A 20,003-nucleotide genomic window follows, 5' to 3' on the forward strand; every position below is an offset into this window, starting at 1 on the left:
ATAGCAACTAGGATTGGGTTATAAATACTGGGCTTGCCAGCAATGCCCACATCCTGACAATGAATTTTTTATAACTGGGGGAAATGGGTTAGCCCCATGAATAGTTAAGCAGTGCTTTATTATGGACACCCTTCCCCCAACCCCATTTCCATGACAACCCCATATCCTATTCGGCGAGCAGGTTCACTTCTGGATGCGTAGCTTGCTTTTGCACCTTTGTGTGAAATACGCGGGGTCTGTGTCGCATGAGCGTGCAGGAACATTCACAATTTAAAAGTGCAGCCAATGTGCGACTCTCCTGTCCAAGGCTTCACTAGGTCCTGTAAAAATGCTGCCAGCCCTCGTTCTGCTTGCAGCATTGAATCACTTTTTCATGGACCCAGTGGACTGACACTGTTTGCCAACTTGCAATACCTGATGGAGAAGAAAGCTGCATGGGCACATAAGCAAGGAAGGGTACAGCCTCTCCAAAAATCAGAATAGCTTTTCCTTTTGTCCCTTTGATGTCCTCTTTCATGCGAACAGCTGTGATTCAGTGCACTGGGTACCTTGTAGGTCACAACAAAGGAGAAGAGAGAGTTGGAGGTGGTGAGGTTTATGGAGGGCATTCCAGTGCTGAGGGTCTAGACGGCTGACAGCATGGCTACTAATAGTGGGGGGGAAGGAAGGAGGTCTTTGGGGTGAGGGAGAAGTTGATATGGGGTCAGAGTTTGAAGAATGAAGAGTACTCTGAGTTAATACAAAGTAATTTTTTATGTCTTTGAGTGGTGCTCACTAGTCTGAGAGACTGACCGTGTATCTTCTGCCCACAGTCATTCTGTATAGTAACATATTTCTAAGGGCATAAGTAATGTTTCTTTAACACAATACTGTATTCAGTTTTGGGGAAGAATCTTGGATTGGCGTTGTGTAAAGTCAACTGGCTGGAAGGACTGCAGTTATACTATTCATCTTGCATTGACACAAATTGGACTTGTGATTACATTCTTGCGGATGTGGCAGTATAACTGACTCAGTGCACTAAGGTGCAAGGCTGCAGATCACTGAGTGGTTAGTATTTTGTGCTGGGCGCATTTCTGAAGAAACAAAGTTACCCATTGGAACATTCAAAAGTTATTATTTAGTAATTTAATGCTCGGAGAAAACAGATCACCTGTCCATGTTGGTGGAGCATTTGAAATTCGCCCCCCAGTCCATGTTGCGTGCAGTCCACAGTATAACTGGTCTGCCAGCTGTGTGATATAGTTTATGGGCGTTTGTCTCTGAGATTGGTATCTTCTGCATTACTATACCCATCGGCTTGCATCCTATGCTGTTGTAACTATTTTGGAATTCCACAAGGTAATTGGCAAATGATTGGATTCAGGCCTCATTCTGCTGTGTGCACTATTATGTATTGCTGATAGAGCCAATTATTGTGCTGAATATCGATCCCCAAGTGAGCAGCTTCATTGCAGCCTGCAACAGACAACAAAACGTTTTGTCAGATTTTCACCAAACCTCTCATACGACCTCGTACTCTTGCTTCCTCCGAATAGTCACAAGCTGAGAATGGGTTGTTGTCCACCTGTGTACTTGTCACTTCAATAAGCTCATTTTCCCAGATTTTCACCAGCAAGTTCAGAGTCTTTCTTCCTTTGAAAACAGACATGCTGGGAAAAGTCTGTCTCTGGATCTAAGCACAGTGGCTATCTCACAAAATGAAAAGTTTTGAATAGCTTGTTACAGACTAAATGACACTTCGTTTTTCCCCAAATGATTGCAGGGAGGCGTTATAGCTCCAGTTCGTTTTTCTGAAGCTATCTGAGTGAAATCTGAGCAATTCTTGTAGCCATATAGGGGTCAAGATCTGACTCTTGAAGAAAAATAAATGCACTAGTTGACCAAGAGTATTTTCGATTCAGCTGGATTTTATTTTCATGTTGAGGATCCATAGAGAAACAGTTTTGAATTTTATATTGACATTTTCACATCGGTTACAGGTTTTCATTATCATTATCATTTAATTTATTGAATCTCCTCTGCAATGTTCCTGAGCTTTTGTGAGATCCTTTTGTAATTCTTTCTGCCACAGCCTTTCATAATTTATTACCAGATCTTGTTTATTATAACAGACTTTGGATTCAGAAATGTGGGTCTGGATTTTATGCCCCCACCCACCCCTCACCACCAGCATGGGGAAGGCACGTAAAATACATTGGGTGGTGAGCTCACTGCCTTCCTGCTCACCCCCCACCCGGTCCCCATAATAGTTTGGGTGGCTAAGGTGCCCACTAGCCCGCCCACCCTTAGGCTTATTGAGGGCCTTAAGTGGCCAATTATTTCTCTCATAAGGTCCTCAATCCATCACCACTCATAAAATGCTGGGCAGTGGCAGGCAGGTGAGAATCGAAAGGCTGATTTTTAAACAGCCTATACGTATCCTCCCTGCCTAGTCTCTAAAACCTGCCACGCACCCCCCGCTCCCCCTCACTCCCCCGCCCCTGGCTCCCTGATCCTTCCCTGCCCCAGAGTTTCCTCTCTCTTCATCCCAGGGCCTGCTTGCAGTCCCATTAGCACCCACTACTGAGTTCTGGCGCTGCTGAGACTTCCTCTAACTGAGGGGGCAGAAGTCCGGCCCTCGGCTTGTTTAGGCCATCTGGAGCATGTTAATGCTGCAGGGTGGCCTTACTTAAAGTTGTTTGGTTTGGAACGAATGCAGCCTGTGCTCTCAACTGCAATGTAAAGCATTGCCATCCCTTACTTGATGCTGAGCTGAAATATTACATTGTTGAAATAGCTTTTGATTAATTCCAGTTTTAGTAGGTAATGGCTTGTGGTATAAGAGGTTAGGGTAAGAAATGTTTGTGATATGGGGTCCTCTGGTACTCAAGCAGTGGATCTTGGTGATGCAATTGGACATGGGCAAGGATGGAAACTGAGTACAGCAGACTTGAACATTGGATGGACAACATAACAGATGGCTAATGAGATGCTACCCATTTCGTAATACCACCTGTGATGAAATCCAACCCATTTTGCCCAATATTTGTGCCTCAGTAAGGTTAATAAAGATGCCAATCACATTGTGGCGATTAATTATAAATTTTCAGGTCTCTATTTATAGATTTTGTGTGAAAGGGTTAAGAAGACTCTTGAGAACTGGGTTAAGGCTTGTGCATTTGTATCCCAAAATTCCAACCTTACCTTTTCTCTAGGGTTTCTGTTTTTATTGCAATAAATACAAAGGGAGTTGAAGTCTCTTTTGTCCCATGGTTTGGGTGGTGTTGACGGTAAGGGAACTATAAAGACCACTGTACCTTCAATATTTTATTATTTTGTACCTTTATTATTTTGTACCTTCAAGCAAGCTGTTTATGCAAAACCTTAAATTATTCTCTCAGTCCTAAAGAATACGTTTTGAAATTGTGAACTTTCTTTTCAGCTTGTCCACCAGGGTCCTATAAGATGTCAGCGGGAGAAGCAGAGTGCTCTTGGTGCCCTGAGCATAGCTACACAGAAGATGCAGGATCGGTGATGTGTCACTGTAAGGACGACTACTATAGATTGGCTTTGGACCCTCCATCAGCCCACTGCACCAGTAAGTCTACCAAATGATTTGTATTTATTGCAATAAAAACAGAAAATGCTGGAAAAAAAAATCAGCAGGTCTGGCAGCATCTGTGGACAGAGACACAGTTAACATTTCAAGTCCATATATGACTCTTCTTCAGAGCCATAGGACCATAGAAAAGCTATGGCGCAGAAAGAGGCCATTCAGCCCATCATGCCTGCGCCAGCCAAAAAAGCGAATAAAGGAACTAGCTGCTCATTTTTAATCCCACTTTCCAAGCCTGGTCCATAGCCTTGCAGGTTAAAGCGCTTCAGATGCAGATCCAGGTATCTTTTAAATGAGTTGAGCGTTTTAGCCTCAACCACCAACTTAGACAGTGAATTCCAGACCCCCCACCACCCTCTGGGTGAAAAAGTTTTTCCTCATGTCCCCTCTAATCCTTCTACCAATCACCTTAAATCTATGCCCCCTGGGAATTGACGCCTCAGCTTGGGGAAAACAGGAATTTCCTGTCTATCCTATCCCAGCCCCTCATAATCTTGTACAGCTCAGCCTCCTCTGTTCTAAGGAAAACAACCCCAGCCTATCCAATCTTTCCTCATAGCTGCAATTTTCAAGCCCTGACAACATTCTTGTAAATCTCCTCTGTACTCTCTCCAGAGCAATTATGTCCTTCCTGTAATATGGTGACCAGAACAGTACAGAAACTTCCAGCTGTGGCCTAACCAGTGTTTTATACAGTTCCAGCATTACATCCCTGCCTTTGTATATAATAACTCGTCTAATAAAGGAAAGCATTCCACATGCTTTCTTGACCACCTTATCCCCCTGTCCTGCCAACATGTACTCCAAGGTCTCTCACTTCCTCAACCCCTCTCAATATCCTCCCATTTATTTTGTAAACCCTTGCTTTGTTTGTCCTTCCCAATACGGCCATACGGACTGGAAACATTAACTCTGTTTCTCTCTCCACAGATGCCGCCAGACCGGCTGTGTTTTTTTCAGGTGTTTCTGTTTTTATTTCAGATTTCCAGCATCTGCAGTATTTTGCTTTTATTTTTGTGTTTATTGCATGCTTTCATTGCAAGTCATTGGAGAAATGCACTGAATTACTTCTTCACCCCTAGCGGCTGAAAAGTTTAAGGGGTTTGTTCAGAGCAGAACTGACGCCTCAAAGAAAAAATCAGGTCAATATCTAATAGTGTTTCTGTAAGACTGTAAATGTTCAGGATGAGATTAGCTCTTTTGCTGGTGGAGTGTATCTTAGACCCTTTGGTACTTCTTTACTGTGTGGTAATGGATGTGCATTAGCTAAATTGTTAACCCTCGTAGCTGAATGAAGATAACAGGTGAGCCTCTTGGATGTGAACAATGCAATATCAATAAGGTTATAAAAGTTGGGACTGGTAAAGCACAAGAGTTATTGAATAAGTGCGGTTCATTGTATTACTAACTTTCGAAAGGAAATATTTCAAAATGTAAATTCATACCTTTTTCCCATTAGAACTGGTATGTTTCACAAAACCATCTTTAAAGTCCTTTAATTGTTCAAATATTGTAATTATTGTATTCTCTGCTTTTATGTCTCCCCCCTCCCTCACTTCTCCATGTTGGTGTGGAGGGGAAAGGGGTGGCCTGGCTTCTGGACCAGCAATTGCTTGTCTCCCGCCAAGCAGCCATGGTCTAGTCAGTGATGCGGCCTGAATTATTGTCTACCCATTGCTTGCTCACTTTGATTAGCAGACATGTGGACAGTATGCAGACAAGAAGTAGGAGTAGTCCGAGAATTGCACTTTATAGGATTTTTGAGATAAATCAGCAGGATGTAGAAGGGGAGGGTGGGTGTCGATTCTATCGCAGGAGATATTTTGAGAGACTTCTGATTGAAACCAAGCAAAGGCAATGCTAAAGAGGAGAGGCAGGGAGGAAGATGGAATGAACACTTACAAAGAGAGATCAAAGAATGAAAACATGGAGCTCGGTGTAAATTTGTGTATCGTAAGCAGCAGAGTGGGAAGTTGAGAATTTGGTTAGAGTGAAAATCCGCAGCAGAGGGAGAAAGAGGCGCTCCTTTTAATTAAATGAATTAGTTTAAAATAAACCAAGTGAATTAATTACATAAAATATTAATTAAGTGAATGGAACCAGGTGAGATAAAGAAGGCAGTGCGGGAATGGCAACGCATCTGCAGCCTGTGGGAGTTTGCGGGAAGCAATGTAATTCAGGATAACCATATCTGCAGTAAGTGTCTGTAACTTGAACTTTGACTCAGAGTTGTTGAGCTGGAGTCCGAGGTGCAGGTAATCAGGAAGGGAGAAAGTTAGCGCTAAACTTCGATCCAGCAGTCATACCCTTTAGGTTAGGTAATAGCTTTGATTTGGTCAGGCACTGGAGGGTCCGGCTGTGACTCAGGCAGGTAGGGGGAGCCTTAGCCTTTGCTATTGTCTGACAAGTAAGAGGTACTTGCTACCAGGTGGCTGAGAACAAAGACCAAAAGGAAGATGCAAAAATTGACCCTGGTATATGGTGCAGGAGACCATTCAGGTGTAGGGAGTGAAAAGGAATGTGGTAGGGGATTATGTAGTGAGAAGGTTAGGTACAGTTCACTGCAGCTGCGACCAGATGTCCCGAAGGATGTATTGCCTGCACAGTGCCAGTGTTAGGTTTATCACACAGGTTGTGCAATCTGGCACAGGGACAAATGGAATAATAGCTTAAACGCATTGCCGAAGGAGAGGTGTGGGAGGCACAGATTTCAATTATGGGGTACAGACACATCTGTACTAGGAAAAGAGGGAGCTGTTCCATTGAGACAGAGTCCACTTAAGCTGGGCTGAGACCAATGTAATGGCAATCGAATACATTGGGCTGTAGGTAGGGCTCTGAACTAATATGGACGAGGGAAGGATCAGATAAAGATAAATTTATAAATCTAAAGAGAACAGCTAAGGCTATAGAACAGAATAGCGATTGAAGGGATGACGAGTTTAACAATGGTTAATGGGGAATTAGTAAATAAGGACATTTCAGGGATAAAAAATAGTTTAAAAAAATTAGATTAAAGGTGCTACACCTGAATGCACAAAACATTTGTAACAAGGTAGATGAATTAATTGTACAGTAGAGATAAATGTGTTTGATCTGCAAGTCATTGCAGAAACATGGTTGTAAGGTGACCAAGATTGGGAACTAATATTCCAGGACATTTAACTTTCAGAAAAAGATGGGCACAATAGAAAAGGAGGAGGGATAGCTTTGAGATAAAGACAGCAGGAGAAAAGGATTTTTGCCCAGAAAATTCGGATGTAAGATCAGTATGGGCGGAGTTACAAGATAAAAAAGCAGAAAACATTGGTGCAAGTAGTGTATAGGCTCCCAAATAATAATCATTGCGTTGGACAGCATATAAATCCAGAAATCAGAGGAGAATGTAACAAGGGTTGATAATCTTCATATCAATAGGAAAAACCAAATTGGCAAAAGAAGCTTGAAGAATGAGCTCATGGAATGTATTTAAGGCAGTTTTCTAAAACAGTTAGTGGAATTTCCCAGCCCCATCGCGGTGAGAGTTACAGGGCTGGAAAATGCGGCGAGCCGTACAAAACTCCATTCACTTTGGCAGGACCGGGAGATTCCGCCAGTGGGAGGGACCGGAAAATTTCAGCCAACATGTTGAGGATCCAACTAGGGAACTGGTTAGTTTAGGCTTAGGACGTAATCGTCCCAGATTTTCACTAAGTACGGTAACGGGCGGGAGAAACAAAGCTTTATCCGCCGGCCACAGTGACGGCTTTTCATGCCATATCGCCCCAAATTCACCAGATTAATTATGCATTCCTGGGATACACACGGTTTCCATGGCGGGCAGGCATCGATTCGCCTGCCACACTATCACGTTGTCGCTTCAGCTACCAGGCACCACATTTAAAGTACAGCCACGCTCAATGCTTCCAGCCCAGGACTGCGACTAAGAAGTATTGGCCTGGAAAGGCAAGAAGGCTGCAGCCCTTGAGCCTCTTTTGAATGCTGTGGAGGTCCGCAGTGATGTCCTCTACCCCTGCTCAGGCTGCAGGAGGGGCAACAACGTTACCACACTGGCTTGGTAGGCGATGGCAGTGGGGATCAGTGCCAATGCTGCACAGAACAGGTTGGCCATCCAATGCAGATAGAGGATGAATGATTTCATCCGTGCAGCCAGGGTATGGCCACCATCTCATCACTCTAAACTCACACACTCAAGATCCTTAACACATTCACTGTCATCTCACTCACTGCCAGCTCAAGGGACATCACCACCCATTCTCACACACACACCGTCACATCTCCATCTGGCCTCATCTCCTCTGGAGACTGCCTCCTCAGCCCTCACCATCTTGAGGCCACTTGCACAGATCAACATGTGCCTCCATCCACACCCTAGGATACCCTCCTTCCTCAGTACAGCCCTCGTCCTGCAGCCTTTTCCCTTGCCTGAGGCTACTTCACCCCCTCCCCAAGCAAGACCTTGTCCCGCAGCCGTTGAAAAGCCACCTACATATGGCTAATCTGGCCCCCCTAAAAGTGATGTGGTGCTGTCTGTGAAGCCTGGCGCTGATGACTGTGAGCGCTGATGGAAGCAAGGTAGGCAAACAAACCTTGAAGTGCAGCCCGCCAAGTGCAAGCCTTATATAGCTGTTGTGAAACAGGCTAGTGTGTTTTCCTGCCAACGTGGGCAGATGATCCAGCAGGGGTAATTTTGGTTTTGAGTCTGGCGGGCTGGCTTTATAATGTTATGCTGATGTGTTAAAATGAGCTTCCCAATGTCCGATGGGCTGAGCGGACGATCACGAACTGGTTTCACGATGTCATGAAACCGATTTTTGGCATTCTCACCATATTATCCGCTCACACCACCTAATACGCCCGATGCCACCAGGCATGGAAAATCCCGGCCTTAGAGTGTCATGAGACATTAGAAATATTAAAGTCATGGATCCTTTGGCAAAGATTGATCGTAAAATGATAGAAATTCATACTGAATTTGAGACTGATATGAACAAAACTCAAATCTTAAATTTATAAAAAGCCAGTTAGAGGGTATGAGGGGTGAGTTGGCTGAAGCAGTTTGGGAAATTAGATTAAGAGATACGTTGGTAGATAATATACATTCCCTTGAGGAATAAAAACCCCACTGGAAAAGTGGTGCAGCCATGGCTAACTAGAGAAGTTACCATTAGACCGGTCTTAGGCTGGGATTTTCTGGTCCGAGCCTACTGCGACGGATGCAGTGAGCCATTCACGCATCCATTGGCTTTGGTGGGACCGGAAGATCCCGGCAATGGGAGGAGCCGGAAAATTCTGGCCATGGATTAAAAGAAGCTGACAATATTGCCAAAAGAGTGTAGCAAATCTGAAGATTGGGGAGCTTTCAAAAAATCAGTAAAAGGTGACCAAAAATTTGATGGGGTGGGGGTAACAGAATATCTTTGTAGTAAACTAGCAAAGTGTATAAGAACAGGTTGTAAGAACTTTTGCGTTGTCAGAGGGGATTAGTGAAAGTGAACTGAAAGTAAATGGGTCCCTTGAAGGCAGAGACAAGAGAAATTATGATGGAGAATAAAGAAATGGCAGAGGCGTTAAACAAATACTTTGTGTCTGTCATCAAGAACATACGAGAAATTACCAAGAGTTTAATGAGTGAGGAACTTAAAACAAGTAATATCGGTCAAGAGAAAGTACTGGAAAAATTAATGGGACAAAATGCTGACAAATCCCCTGGACCTGAAAGGCTACACCCTAGACTTTTAAAAGAGATAGCTGCATAGATAGTGTATGCATTGGTTTTGATCTTCCAGCAGCCCTAGATTCTAGAACAATCCCTGTGGATTAGAAGGTGGCAAATATAATTCAGGAAAGGAGGGCAAGAGAATATTGTGAAATATAGCCTGACATCAATAGTAGGAAAAATGCTAGAATCTATTTTTAAGCACGTGGTGGCAAGGCACTTGGAAAATCACAATAAGATTAGGGAGAGACGACATGGTTTTCTGAAAAGAAATCTTACTTGAAAACTTTGTTAGGGCAGAATTTTTTGTCCCGCAGCAGGGGCGCGTGCCCAACGGGAGTGAAGTAATGCGCGATGACATCAGGCAAGCGTCCCGATGTCATCTCACACTCTCCCGATCTTTTGGTCGGTAGGCGCATGAGAGGCAGCAGGGCGCCCGCCAACAATTAAGAAGCCTATTAAGGCCCTTAAGTAATTAATAAAGTTGGATTTTTCATTGCCTGCTCAACTGTTCGGTTGGCAGGCGGGTGAATGGGTCAGGCAGCCTTGTTTGCATTTTTAATGAAACTTCATTCAAGGGAGGGATGAGGTTTCCAACGCTTACTTAAAAAATATATATTTTTTAACATCCTTTTTTACATGTCCCTCTTCATGTGACTGAGCTACATGTGGGGACATGCTTCTCTCATAGTAAAATCTTTACTTTTCAGGTTAAAAATCTTTGGCTCCCTGAGGCAGCTTTCACTGAGCGTTTGTGGTTCTCCCACCCCCACCCCAGCGGCCCTGGGGTTATCTGTGCGTGTTTCACGCTGGCTGGCCGTTAACTGGCCAGCCAATGTGACATTACGGTTAGGGCCTGATCGTGGATGCCGGATTCTGGGCACGCCCACCGCTCCTGGGCACGCCCACCGCACCCGGGCACGCCCACCGCACCCGCCCGATGAGGGGAAAATCCTCCCCTTAGTGTTTTTTGAGCGTGTACTTAGCAGGGCAAATAAGAGGGGACCAGAGGATAAGTGTTTTTGGATATTCAGAAGGCATTCGATAAGGTGCCACACGAAAGGCATGTTGCACGAGGGTGCACGGGATTAGGAGTAATATATTAGCATGGACTGAGGATTGGTCAACGGACAGAATTTGGAGAGTAGTAATAAACAGATCGTTTCAGAATAGCAGGGTGTAACTAGTGGAGTGCTTCACAAATCAATGCCTGGGCTTCAGCTATTTATTTACATCAGGGGGCTAAGTGTAATATATTCAAGTTTGCTGACAATGCAAAGCTAGGTAGGAAAGTAAGTTGTGAGGACAGTGTGAAGAGGCTGCAAAGTGATATGGATAAGTTAAGTGATTGGGCGAGAAGGTGGCAGATGGAGAATCATGTGAAGTTACCCATTTTGATAGGAATAATGAAAAAGCAGGATATTTTTGCGATGATGGGAGACCATTAAATGTTGGTAGTCAAGAGGGGTTTGGGAGTCCCAGTACACAAAATCACAAAGTTTACATGTAGGTACAGCAGGCAAGTAGGAAGTAAAATGATGTGTTAGCCTTCATTACAAAGAGTTCTGAAGTCTTGCTGCAATTGTACAGGGCTTTGATGAAATCAGACCTGCAATACTCCTTACAGTTTTTGGCCCCTTACCTAAGGACGGATATCCTTGCAGTAAAGGGAGTGCAACAAAGATTCATCAGATTGATTCCTGGGATGACTGAGCTGTCCCATGAGGATAGATTGTGTAGAATAGACCTACGTTCTCTGAGGTTTTAAAAAAAATGAAGTGATCTCATTGAAATGGATTAAATTCTTAGAGAGCTTGGCAAGGTAGATAGTGAAAAGACCATTTCCCCTGGCTGGAAAGTCTCAAACTATGGGCCATAGTCCCAGGATAAGGGGTCAGCTATTTAGGACTGAGATGAGGAGAACTTACTTTATTCAGAGGGTTGTGAATCTTTGGAATTCTCGACCTTAGAGGGTTGTGAGTGCTCAGTCAATGAGTATATTCAAGGCTGAGAATGATAGATTTTTGGGCACAAAGAAAATCAAAATTCCCGCTTAATTATCTGTAGCGCTTTGATTTTATCCAATCACAACTTTTCACTCTGACCACCAGTGTGATTCCATTGCAAATCTATACCTGGGAGGGATTGTTAGTGACAATGCACATATTGGGAGATGACAATGGTAATGTGGTGGTAATGTCACAGGACTAATGCTCTGGGGACACATGTTCAAATCCCACTGCAGCAACTGGTGAAATTTAAATTCAATCTAAAATCTGGAATATAAAGCTAGACTCAATAATGGTGACCATGACAACTATTATCGATTGTCATAAAAAACCATCTGGTTTACTAATGCACTTTAGGGAATCTGCTATTCTTATACCTGGTCGGGCCTACATGTGACTCCAGATCCACAGCAATGTGATTGACTCTTAAGTGCCTTCTGAAATGACCAAGCAAGCCACTCAGTTCAAGGGCTAATAAGGAAGGGAAACAAATGCTGGTCTTACCAGTGACACCCACATCCCATGAAAGAATAAAGAAAGGAAAACCCAGGAAAATTATTTGCATCTTACCATTCCGGTGAGCTTTTTGCACGAGTTCTAGCCCAGTCGCACCACCATATGAAAATCAGTGTGTGTGTTCAGAGATCAAGTTATAACAATGATCACAGGCAAAGACTGCCTGATAATTCTATTATTGACTCCCACTCTGGTGTCTTGCACTTCCCTGAACTTGTGCTAGAGCTGCCTGTCTGTGCTTTGGGTATACCAGCAGCATCATTGTGTCAGCCTCAGCTTGAGCTGAATTATGCTATTTACACACAGAGTGACTGCACAACCAACATGCTCAGTAACTGTGCCAGGTCAACTCATGGCATTTTGCCATTCAATCTCTGCCATTCAGTAGTTTGAATATTTACTTGCACGCTTTATTCAAGGGCCCTCTGTCACCCTGAAATGCATTTTTTTGCATTAACAATCACAACACATTTTGGAGCAATAATTGCTTCTCCTCTTTCTCCCTTTCAAGAGTGCTCTTGTGAAAATAACTATCAGTGTCCTCTTTAAGATCCTAGGACTTCAACCGTACCCTGCATCTCATTGCCAATATAAAAGGGCAAGAGCTGCATTCCCTGATAATGCATTCATACCTCCTCTGCTCTTACCTAATGAGGGTGTAGTATATGAATGAGTTTGCTGTAGGCAGCACTGACTGAACGCAGCACTAGGTAGATGGGCTACTAATGTAGTTATATGTGTGATAACAATCAATGCTGCAAATTGAGTGTGAGTGACTCTGTGTATATTACACATTGTAAAGCTCAGTGGGTTTATGATTGGATCTTCCACAAAAATCAGTTGACTGCTACAATATTGACTTAGGATTATGAGGCAAAATTGCAGAGAAAAGTAAAATATTTATTGCACATATAAATATTTCACTTCCTTATGTTCAAGCTGTTTATCGTTAGGAACAAATATTAGTCACTTTATACTTCAGTTGTTTTTATTTAATTTAGTCAACAAGATATTAAAATATTAACTGGACTGCCACGTGCCAATCACCTACATCATGTCAGCAAATCATGCTGCCTTTTTTTATTTGATAATGGGATATTGGTATCAGTTGCTTGGCCAGCATTTATTGTTTATTCTTAATTGCCCTTGAGAAGATGGTGGTGAGCAACTTTCTTGAACTGCTGTAGCCTGTGTGGTGAAGGTACTCCCAGGTTGCTATAAGGGAAGGAGTTTCAAGGTTTTGACCCAGTGACTGTGAAGGAACAGTGATAAAGTTTCAAGTCAGGATGGTATGTGACTTGGAGGGGAACCAGGCAGTGTTGTTCCCAAGTGCCTGCTGCCATTGTCCTTCTTGGTGGTAGAGGTCGCAGGTTTGGAAGGCGCTGTCAAAGCAGCCTTGGCAAATTGCTGCACTGCATCTTGTAGATGGTAGACACTGCTGCCATTGTGTGTCAGTGGTCAATGGAGAGAATGTTTAAGGTAGTGGATGAAGTGCCAGTCAAGTGGGCTGCTTCATCCTGGATGGTACAGAACTTCTTGAGTGTTGCTGGAGCTGCACTTGTCCAGGAAAGTGGGTAATATTCAACACACTCCTGACTTGTGCCTTGTATATGATACACAGACTTTGGGGAGTCAGGAGGTGAGTTACCACAGAATTTCCAGCCTATGATCTGCCCTAGTAGCCACAGTATTTAAATGACTGGTCCAGTTAAATTTCTGATTAATGGTGACCCTCAGGATATTGATGAAGGGAATTCAGCAGTGGTAATGCCATTGAACATCACTAGCCTTCTATCCAGCTCCACCTGCCCCACCCCCCTTAAACAGTATAAATTTCAAGACTGAAGAAAGGTCATACGGACTCGAAATGTTAACTCTGCTTCTCCCTCCACACATGCTGCTAGGCTTGCTGAGTTTTTCTAGCATTTTCTGTTTTTGTTTCAAATTTCCAACATCTGCAGTATTTTGCTTGTATCAAGGGGAAATGTTTGGATTCTCCCTTGTCGGAGATATTATTGCCGAGCACTTGTGAATGTTAGCTATAACTATGTGATTATTCTTTCCTCCATTTAAAATCCACAGTCATCAGTCATGTATGTTTGTGTCACTGGGGATATAAGACTGGAGGGTAATCGTGAATGATGGTGTGAGATTGGAAAGTGCATACCCTGAACAGAAGTGTAATTCTCATGAGTACGCTGATGGTGAAACTGGAGGGTGTGCATAGTGAATGGGGTGGGAGACTGAAATTAACGTATGGTTAATGGGCGTGGAAGGCAGAGCGGCCTGTGTCATTATTGAAGTGAGTGACCAGCTATAATTAGTTTAGCAGGTTGTATTGGTTTGACTAAGTCTGCATTTGTTCTGAACAAAGAGCTCTTTTACGTGAATTTCATCAAATAAGAAATAAAAAAGTCTAAGATTAACAATGTTGGCCCCCAAACATCCATAGTTGTGATCTTAGCAGTGAGACCAATGTTGGAGTTTGCAGGGTCAGTAGAGGCACTTCATTAGCATGTTGTCGGAGGACATCTGCACAACTCTGGATGTACCTTTGGTTCCCTCACTTCATGCTGCCAGGACATCTGCTGTCCAACCAGCTCTAGGTGCCCAGCCACTCTTCCCACACACCGTCCCAACTCCCTTCCCCTCTCCCCATCTGAGACACCAAGCAGGCCTCATGAACGCCATGTAAAGAAATCAATTTTGAAAAAATCTTGTACTTTGGAGCGCTTTCGAGTCCTGCATCTCCTGATAGGGCCTAATTTTTCATTCCTGAGCGCTGATTGGCCTCAAGAGGTCAGGCACCCAGTGCACCACTTGGTCTGTGTCTGCCACTAAAGCAGACATAAGCAACAAAAGGGAGTACTCTCTCCTTCATATTGAGCATAAGAGTTGTCAGCTTAGAAAGCCAAACAATATTCCATGGCTGAAGTCGGAACCTGTTGTACATTGGTCTGAACTATTCCTGATGAGGGACTTTTAGTTATGGGGAGAAACTAGAATAGCTGGGATTGTTCTCCTCAGAGCATTGATGGTTAAGGAGAGATTTAATAGAAGGTTCAATATTGTCAGGGGTTTTGGTAGAACAAATAAGGAACACTTTACCTGGGGAGGAAGGTCAGTAACCAGAGGAAAGAGATTTAAGATAATTGGCAAAATAACCCAAGAGGACATGAAGAGATTTTTTTTTATGCACTGAGTTGTTATGATCTAATGAATGCACTGCTTGAAGCGTGGGAGGAAGCACATTCGATAGTAACTTTCATGAGCGAATTGGCTATATATTTTTAAGCAGAAAAAAATTGCAGGGACATGGTGAAAGAATAACGGAGTGGGACTAATTGGATAGTTCTTTCAAAGATCTGGCAGAGGCACAATGGGCATATAATTCTATGAATGGTTCTACTGATTCCAACCCGAGTGTCAGTGGGAAATTGCTGGATCTGCTGAGCACAATCAGCCCCGTTTGCTTTAATGGGTCTGAATTAATTTAAATCTAATCCAGCTATTTTAGGAAATCAATTTTCAGTTTTAAAATTGAAAAGCAGCATCTGTCTGTGTACTGAGTTATACAATTCATCAGTAATTCCCAGCCCATCAGAAACAGGTTTGTACTCCACTGCCTGCTGTATAGTGTCCACATACGTTCAGTTCCTGTGTCACGTTCTGCACTTTAATCAAAGCCATATCACTTTTACTTTACTAAGTGATTATAAAAAGTTAAGACAGCTTTGTTCAAATATGTATATATTTTCTTTTCCTCCTCTTGTGGTCCACAGTATCACTGTCAACCATTCTCCCACATACCCGTTCCAGAGGGCAGGCAAATGGATATCTTAATCATGGGTCTCTCGGCCAGGCTCCTTGTTGACTTGGTTACTGGAAGGGCTGTGCGAGTCCAGCTCTGGTTGGACATCTTCCTGGAGGTGCCTTCACATGACCTCCTGCCTCCAAATGTTCCACCCCCAAGCTCATATCATTGGTCTCCTGACATGTCCATCCTCATAGTGCTCCACCTTCCTACACCAGTCGGGAAGCAGGCAGAGTGTCTTCATTACCCAACTGGATAATTTTCATTGTCAGTCAAACATCTTGTATTGTCCATGTCTGAACAAACAAAAGTATTCATCGAGAAAACTTTTAAAGCAAAAACAATTCTATTGCCCCTATATGAGTAGCTCGGTTTCCTAGACTGTGTGCAGAATAGTGCCAACAGCAAGTGTTCAATCCCCATGCTGACTAAGGGCCATGGGGGCTGCCTTTTTGCTTTGCCCCATAGTGATATCATGGCATAACCTCAGGCCTTGGAGATTCTGCGTGAAGAAAGTGATGTGAGTAGCAATATTCTGGAGATTTGCCTTGAATTCCTGGGACCTCCAGGGCACTCCTGTGTTGAAGGGTTGAATCCCCTTTTTATCCCCCAAGCCTTGCCTCAGTTGGACTCAGTGTTTCCTTGATGGGCTATTCAAAGTCTGGCGACTCAGTATGGGGCATAGCTTTTTAAATTTTCATTCCCTGTGGCAGTGAAAATGCAAATAGAAAGTAGGACAAGTGTTTACCTCAAGGGACTTCAATTTAAAATAAACTTATATCTCCTCTCATTAGTGAAAGGCTGTACCAAAACACAAGGAGCCGCAAGTGCAGTACAATTCTTGTCCTATATGCACAGCACCACTTACTGCTATCAAATTTCAGTGGAAATCTCTCACTTTGGTAACCAGTTATACCTGCATTTTGAATTCATGCACTTTGATGTCTTTTAGTTTTCTATTTCACAGATGTGTAAACTTTTTCAACAATTACATTATCGGTGTCCTTTCCGTGGAAATAATAGTTACGCTGCTTAAGAACTTAGGATCATTAGCAAATCTCACTGCATTGATTTTACACCTTGCTTTAACCCGTAGTAGAATCAGTAGTCAATAAAATTAAAGTGAGCTGAATATCAAATGCATGATTAGCATCTACAGAATTGCTAAATGGCAAGCCCAATAGAGAAAGAACCGCTTTGTGCTCCTGCACTTGACGCTGTTGCTCTGTTTCGTTCCCCCACAGAACCCCCAACTGCTCCACAAACTCTCGGTTACAGCACCAGGCAGTCGGCGGTGCTCTTAGACTGGAAGCCCCCTGAGGACAGTGGGGGTCGGACAGATATCACGTACAACGCTCTGTGCAGCAGATGTGCGGTGACCCTCCAGGCGTGTGAGCCTTGCGACAGCCGCATTGAGTTTGTCCCCCAGCAACTGGGATTGGTCGATACGGCCGTTACTGTGGTTAACCTGTTGCCGTACGTCAACTACACCTTCAGGGTGGAGGCCGTGAACGGAGTATCGGACCTGAGTCCCGCTCCGCGGATGTATGTGGAGATTATGGTGGTCATAAGCCAAGGAGGTAAGTGCCAGTGGTTTCTGATTATCAATTGAAAAGTTCTTCCTGAAATTTCTCGATCGTTTTTTTTTTGTAGTTGACTGTAGGATGTTGCTCCGAAGTATTCCAATAAAGATTACTGAGACCCAGGCAAGAAGGGTGGCTTATTGTGCAGTGTGAAGACCTCTCGATTGGATTAATGATCGTCAGTAGTTCCTTGAGTCTTTTGCAACATGGAAGCTTATTCTGCACCATAAGGCACTGCCGCAGCGATTCTAGGAGGCCTTGCCCTGGATTTCCACTTGCTAAGCACCCGGAATCAGGCTGGATAGTGGCAGAAAGCCCATTGGTATCAGTTGGCAAGGTCCACCATGACATTACCGCCTCCACCTCTATTTTCCAGAAACACCATCAGCCTTGATCTCCCTTGCCAACAGCCTGTAAATTTGGTGGGCAGGTGGATTATAGCAAGTTGCACAATTTGCCCTGAGTGCCCCCCCGACCTTTCCCTGGTTTGGTCAGGAACATTAGCAGATGGGGTAGCAACCCACATTTTGTTGGTCGGAGAGAGTGAGTAATGGCCCCTCTCCTCCTCCCTAATGCCCTGAAAGCCTCACTCATTGGAGGCCCATGTCCTGTCTGCAACATTAAAACAAAATGCGATGAATTTTTCGGGACTTGTCTACCCCTTTAATTGTGGCTCTTGTCCCGATTTCAGCAGAGGTGGGCTCCCTCTTTGTGAGTGTGTAAATAGTGAACCTCAACCCAGGAAGAGAAGTCAGGGACCCTTGGGGTCAGAGCACTGAATGAAAGTCCAACACAAAGCAGAAAATCGGGATCATTGTAGATTTACAATCGTATGGCTTGACTGTAACCAGGTGCGAGCTGGAGAAACAGCTGCACCAGTATGATTTTAGATTGTACATTTATCCTCCAAATATATTTATTTTATTGCAAATGGCTTTTGAGAAATGGTTTGCAGGAGGCTACACACATTCGAGTATTGTAATTAGTGAAGAGTATATATTTGGGAAGATGTCAGATGAAATTTAATACAGAGGAACATGAAATGGAAATCTTTAAAGAAGGGTTTAGATGGTGCAATGCTGTAAGAGTGAAGAGAATGGTTGATATATCTGTTACACATGGGGGTTCCAAGTTTCATAAGTAGGAGATCAGAGGACAAAGCATATGCTGAGAGCGTTAGATGAAGGAGGGTGGGAGGAGGCTTATGTAGAGAATAACACCAGTGTGGAGCAGCTGGGCCTGTTTCTGTGCTGTACATTCCATATCAGAAGTTAATGCTGAACCAATATAGGTCATCAGTTAGGCCCCAAGTTCAAATATTGTGTCCAGTTTTGGATAGTATAACTTAAGAGGTTATAGAGTGGGTTCAGAATTGAATTGTTAAGATGATAATTCAACAACATGGCTCCAACATTTGGGCTACTGGGCCCTGGTAACATCTTGGTGAATTTGACAAGAATCCAAGGGCTTCAAAGCAGATGGATGAAAATCACTTAATAACAACATATAAGCTATGATGTTGGAAGCTATCCAAACTGCCACTTCCATAATGAGGCTAGGGAAAGAGCTTGTTAATAGGAGAGCTTCACCCTGAGCTTCCCAAACGGTGTGGTGTTTCAGCAGACCAGGTCAATTTGAAGTGGACAGGCAAAGTTACAAGGAGATCTCTTCCCTAAAGGGGATTATAAAGCACAATATAGGCAGAAGCAGAGTTGAAGGAAAAATCAAGTTCACGGGGAATACGGGTCAAAAAGGTGCCAGTTTATTGAGATGGAGAAACAGGTTAGCAATCAAAAGGAACAGAATGATTAAAGCAAATTTTTAAAGGGAACACCTGACAGAAAGTTAACCAAAAGGGAGTAATTGAAAGGAACAAAGAAGTAAAGGACCCCCAATGAATCTAAAGTAAAAGGGAGAGAAAAAGAGAAGTAAGTTTTAAAGGGACGTCATGAAGCATGTTTGCTGTAGGATGATTATGAAAGAAAGAGCCAAGTTTGATCAATGGATTGGGCAATGAAAAGTGAGTTAAAGGAAAGAGCTAGCAATTGCAGCACTCTTGTGGTGGCATCAGCCAGAGAATGATCCAAGTTCAACATGACCTGGGAGTCAGATGTACCTCTCTGAGACTTAATGGATCACTCTTTCAGACCGCCAGTGCATGTGGACGGGGTTGTATCTATAAAAGGATGTGCACAAACTCTCACCAACTCATAGGAAAAGCTCAGATCTCAAGTAATTTGCAATTTTGACTTAAAACACTCTTCCAATTTCTAATTGCTGGCATGAGTTCCTCAACACTTTAACTACTGAAGAAAATCTCCATGGATATAAGTAGGAAGTTAGGCCCGAAACTATGTCCATTCAGTCAATATCAAGTTACACTTAAATTTCTTGCAAATCTCATTTGAATACTCTCGAATCTAAACTAGGCCCAAACCCGTGTAAACCAGGGCCATTGGAAAATGTTGAACTCGTGCCATACATTTCTTCCAGTTTTAAAACTCTTTTTTAACTCTTTTAATCAAAGTTCATGAACCTAGGCCACAAAGTGTTTAAGAACCTGTAATGAGGGAAGCTTTTCAACTTTTAATGTGATTTATGCATAATCCTTAAAAATGCATTCAAAATAGAAAATACAGGGAGGATTTGGACTTGATTAAGTGCCGGTTAATTAAGGAAAGCCAGCACAGATTTGATAACTAGTGATGTAGTAAGAGGGTGTGTCGATGAGGGTAATGCGGTTGATGTGGTGTACATCAACTTC

General features: G+C 43.3%; 1 protein-coding gene across 1 annotated transcript in view; it reads left to right on the forward strand.

The window, feature by feature from the left end:
• The window catches only part of epha10 (EPH receptor A10), a 603,193-nt gene that overhangs the window by 322,353 nt on the left and 260,837 nt on the right, over positions 1–20,003 (forward strand). The window contains exons 4-5 of the mRNA XM_078566952.1: positions 3,425–3,580; positions 16,901–17,236. Of these exons, the coding sequence (XP_078423078.1) occupies positions 3,425–3,580; positions 16,901–17,236 (492 nt within the window). The remainder of the gene's footprint in view (positions 1–3,424; positions 3,581–16,900; positions 17,237–20,003) is intronic.

The sequence above is a fragment of the Cetorhinus maximus genome, chromosome 21 (assembly GCF_964194155.1).
Source record: "Cetorhinus maximus chromosome 21, sCetMax3.hap1.1, whole genome shotgun sequence".
Lineage (NCBI taxonomy): Eukaryota > Metazoa > Chordata > Chondrichthyes > Lamniformes > Cetorhinidae > Cetorhinus > Cetorhinus maximus.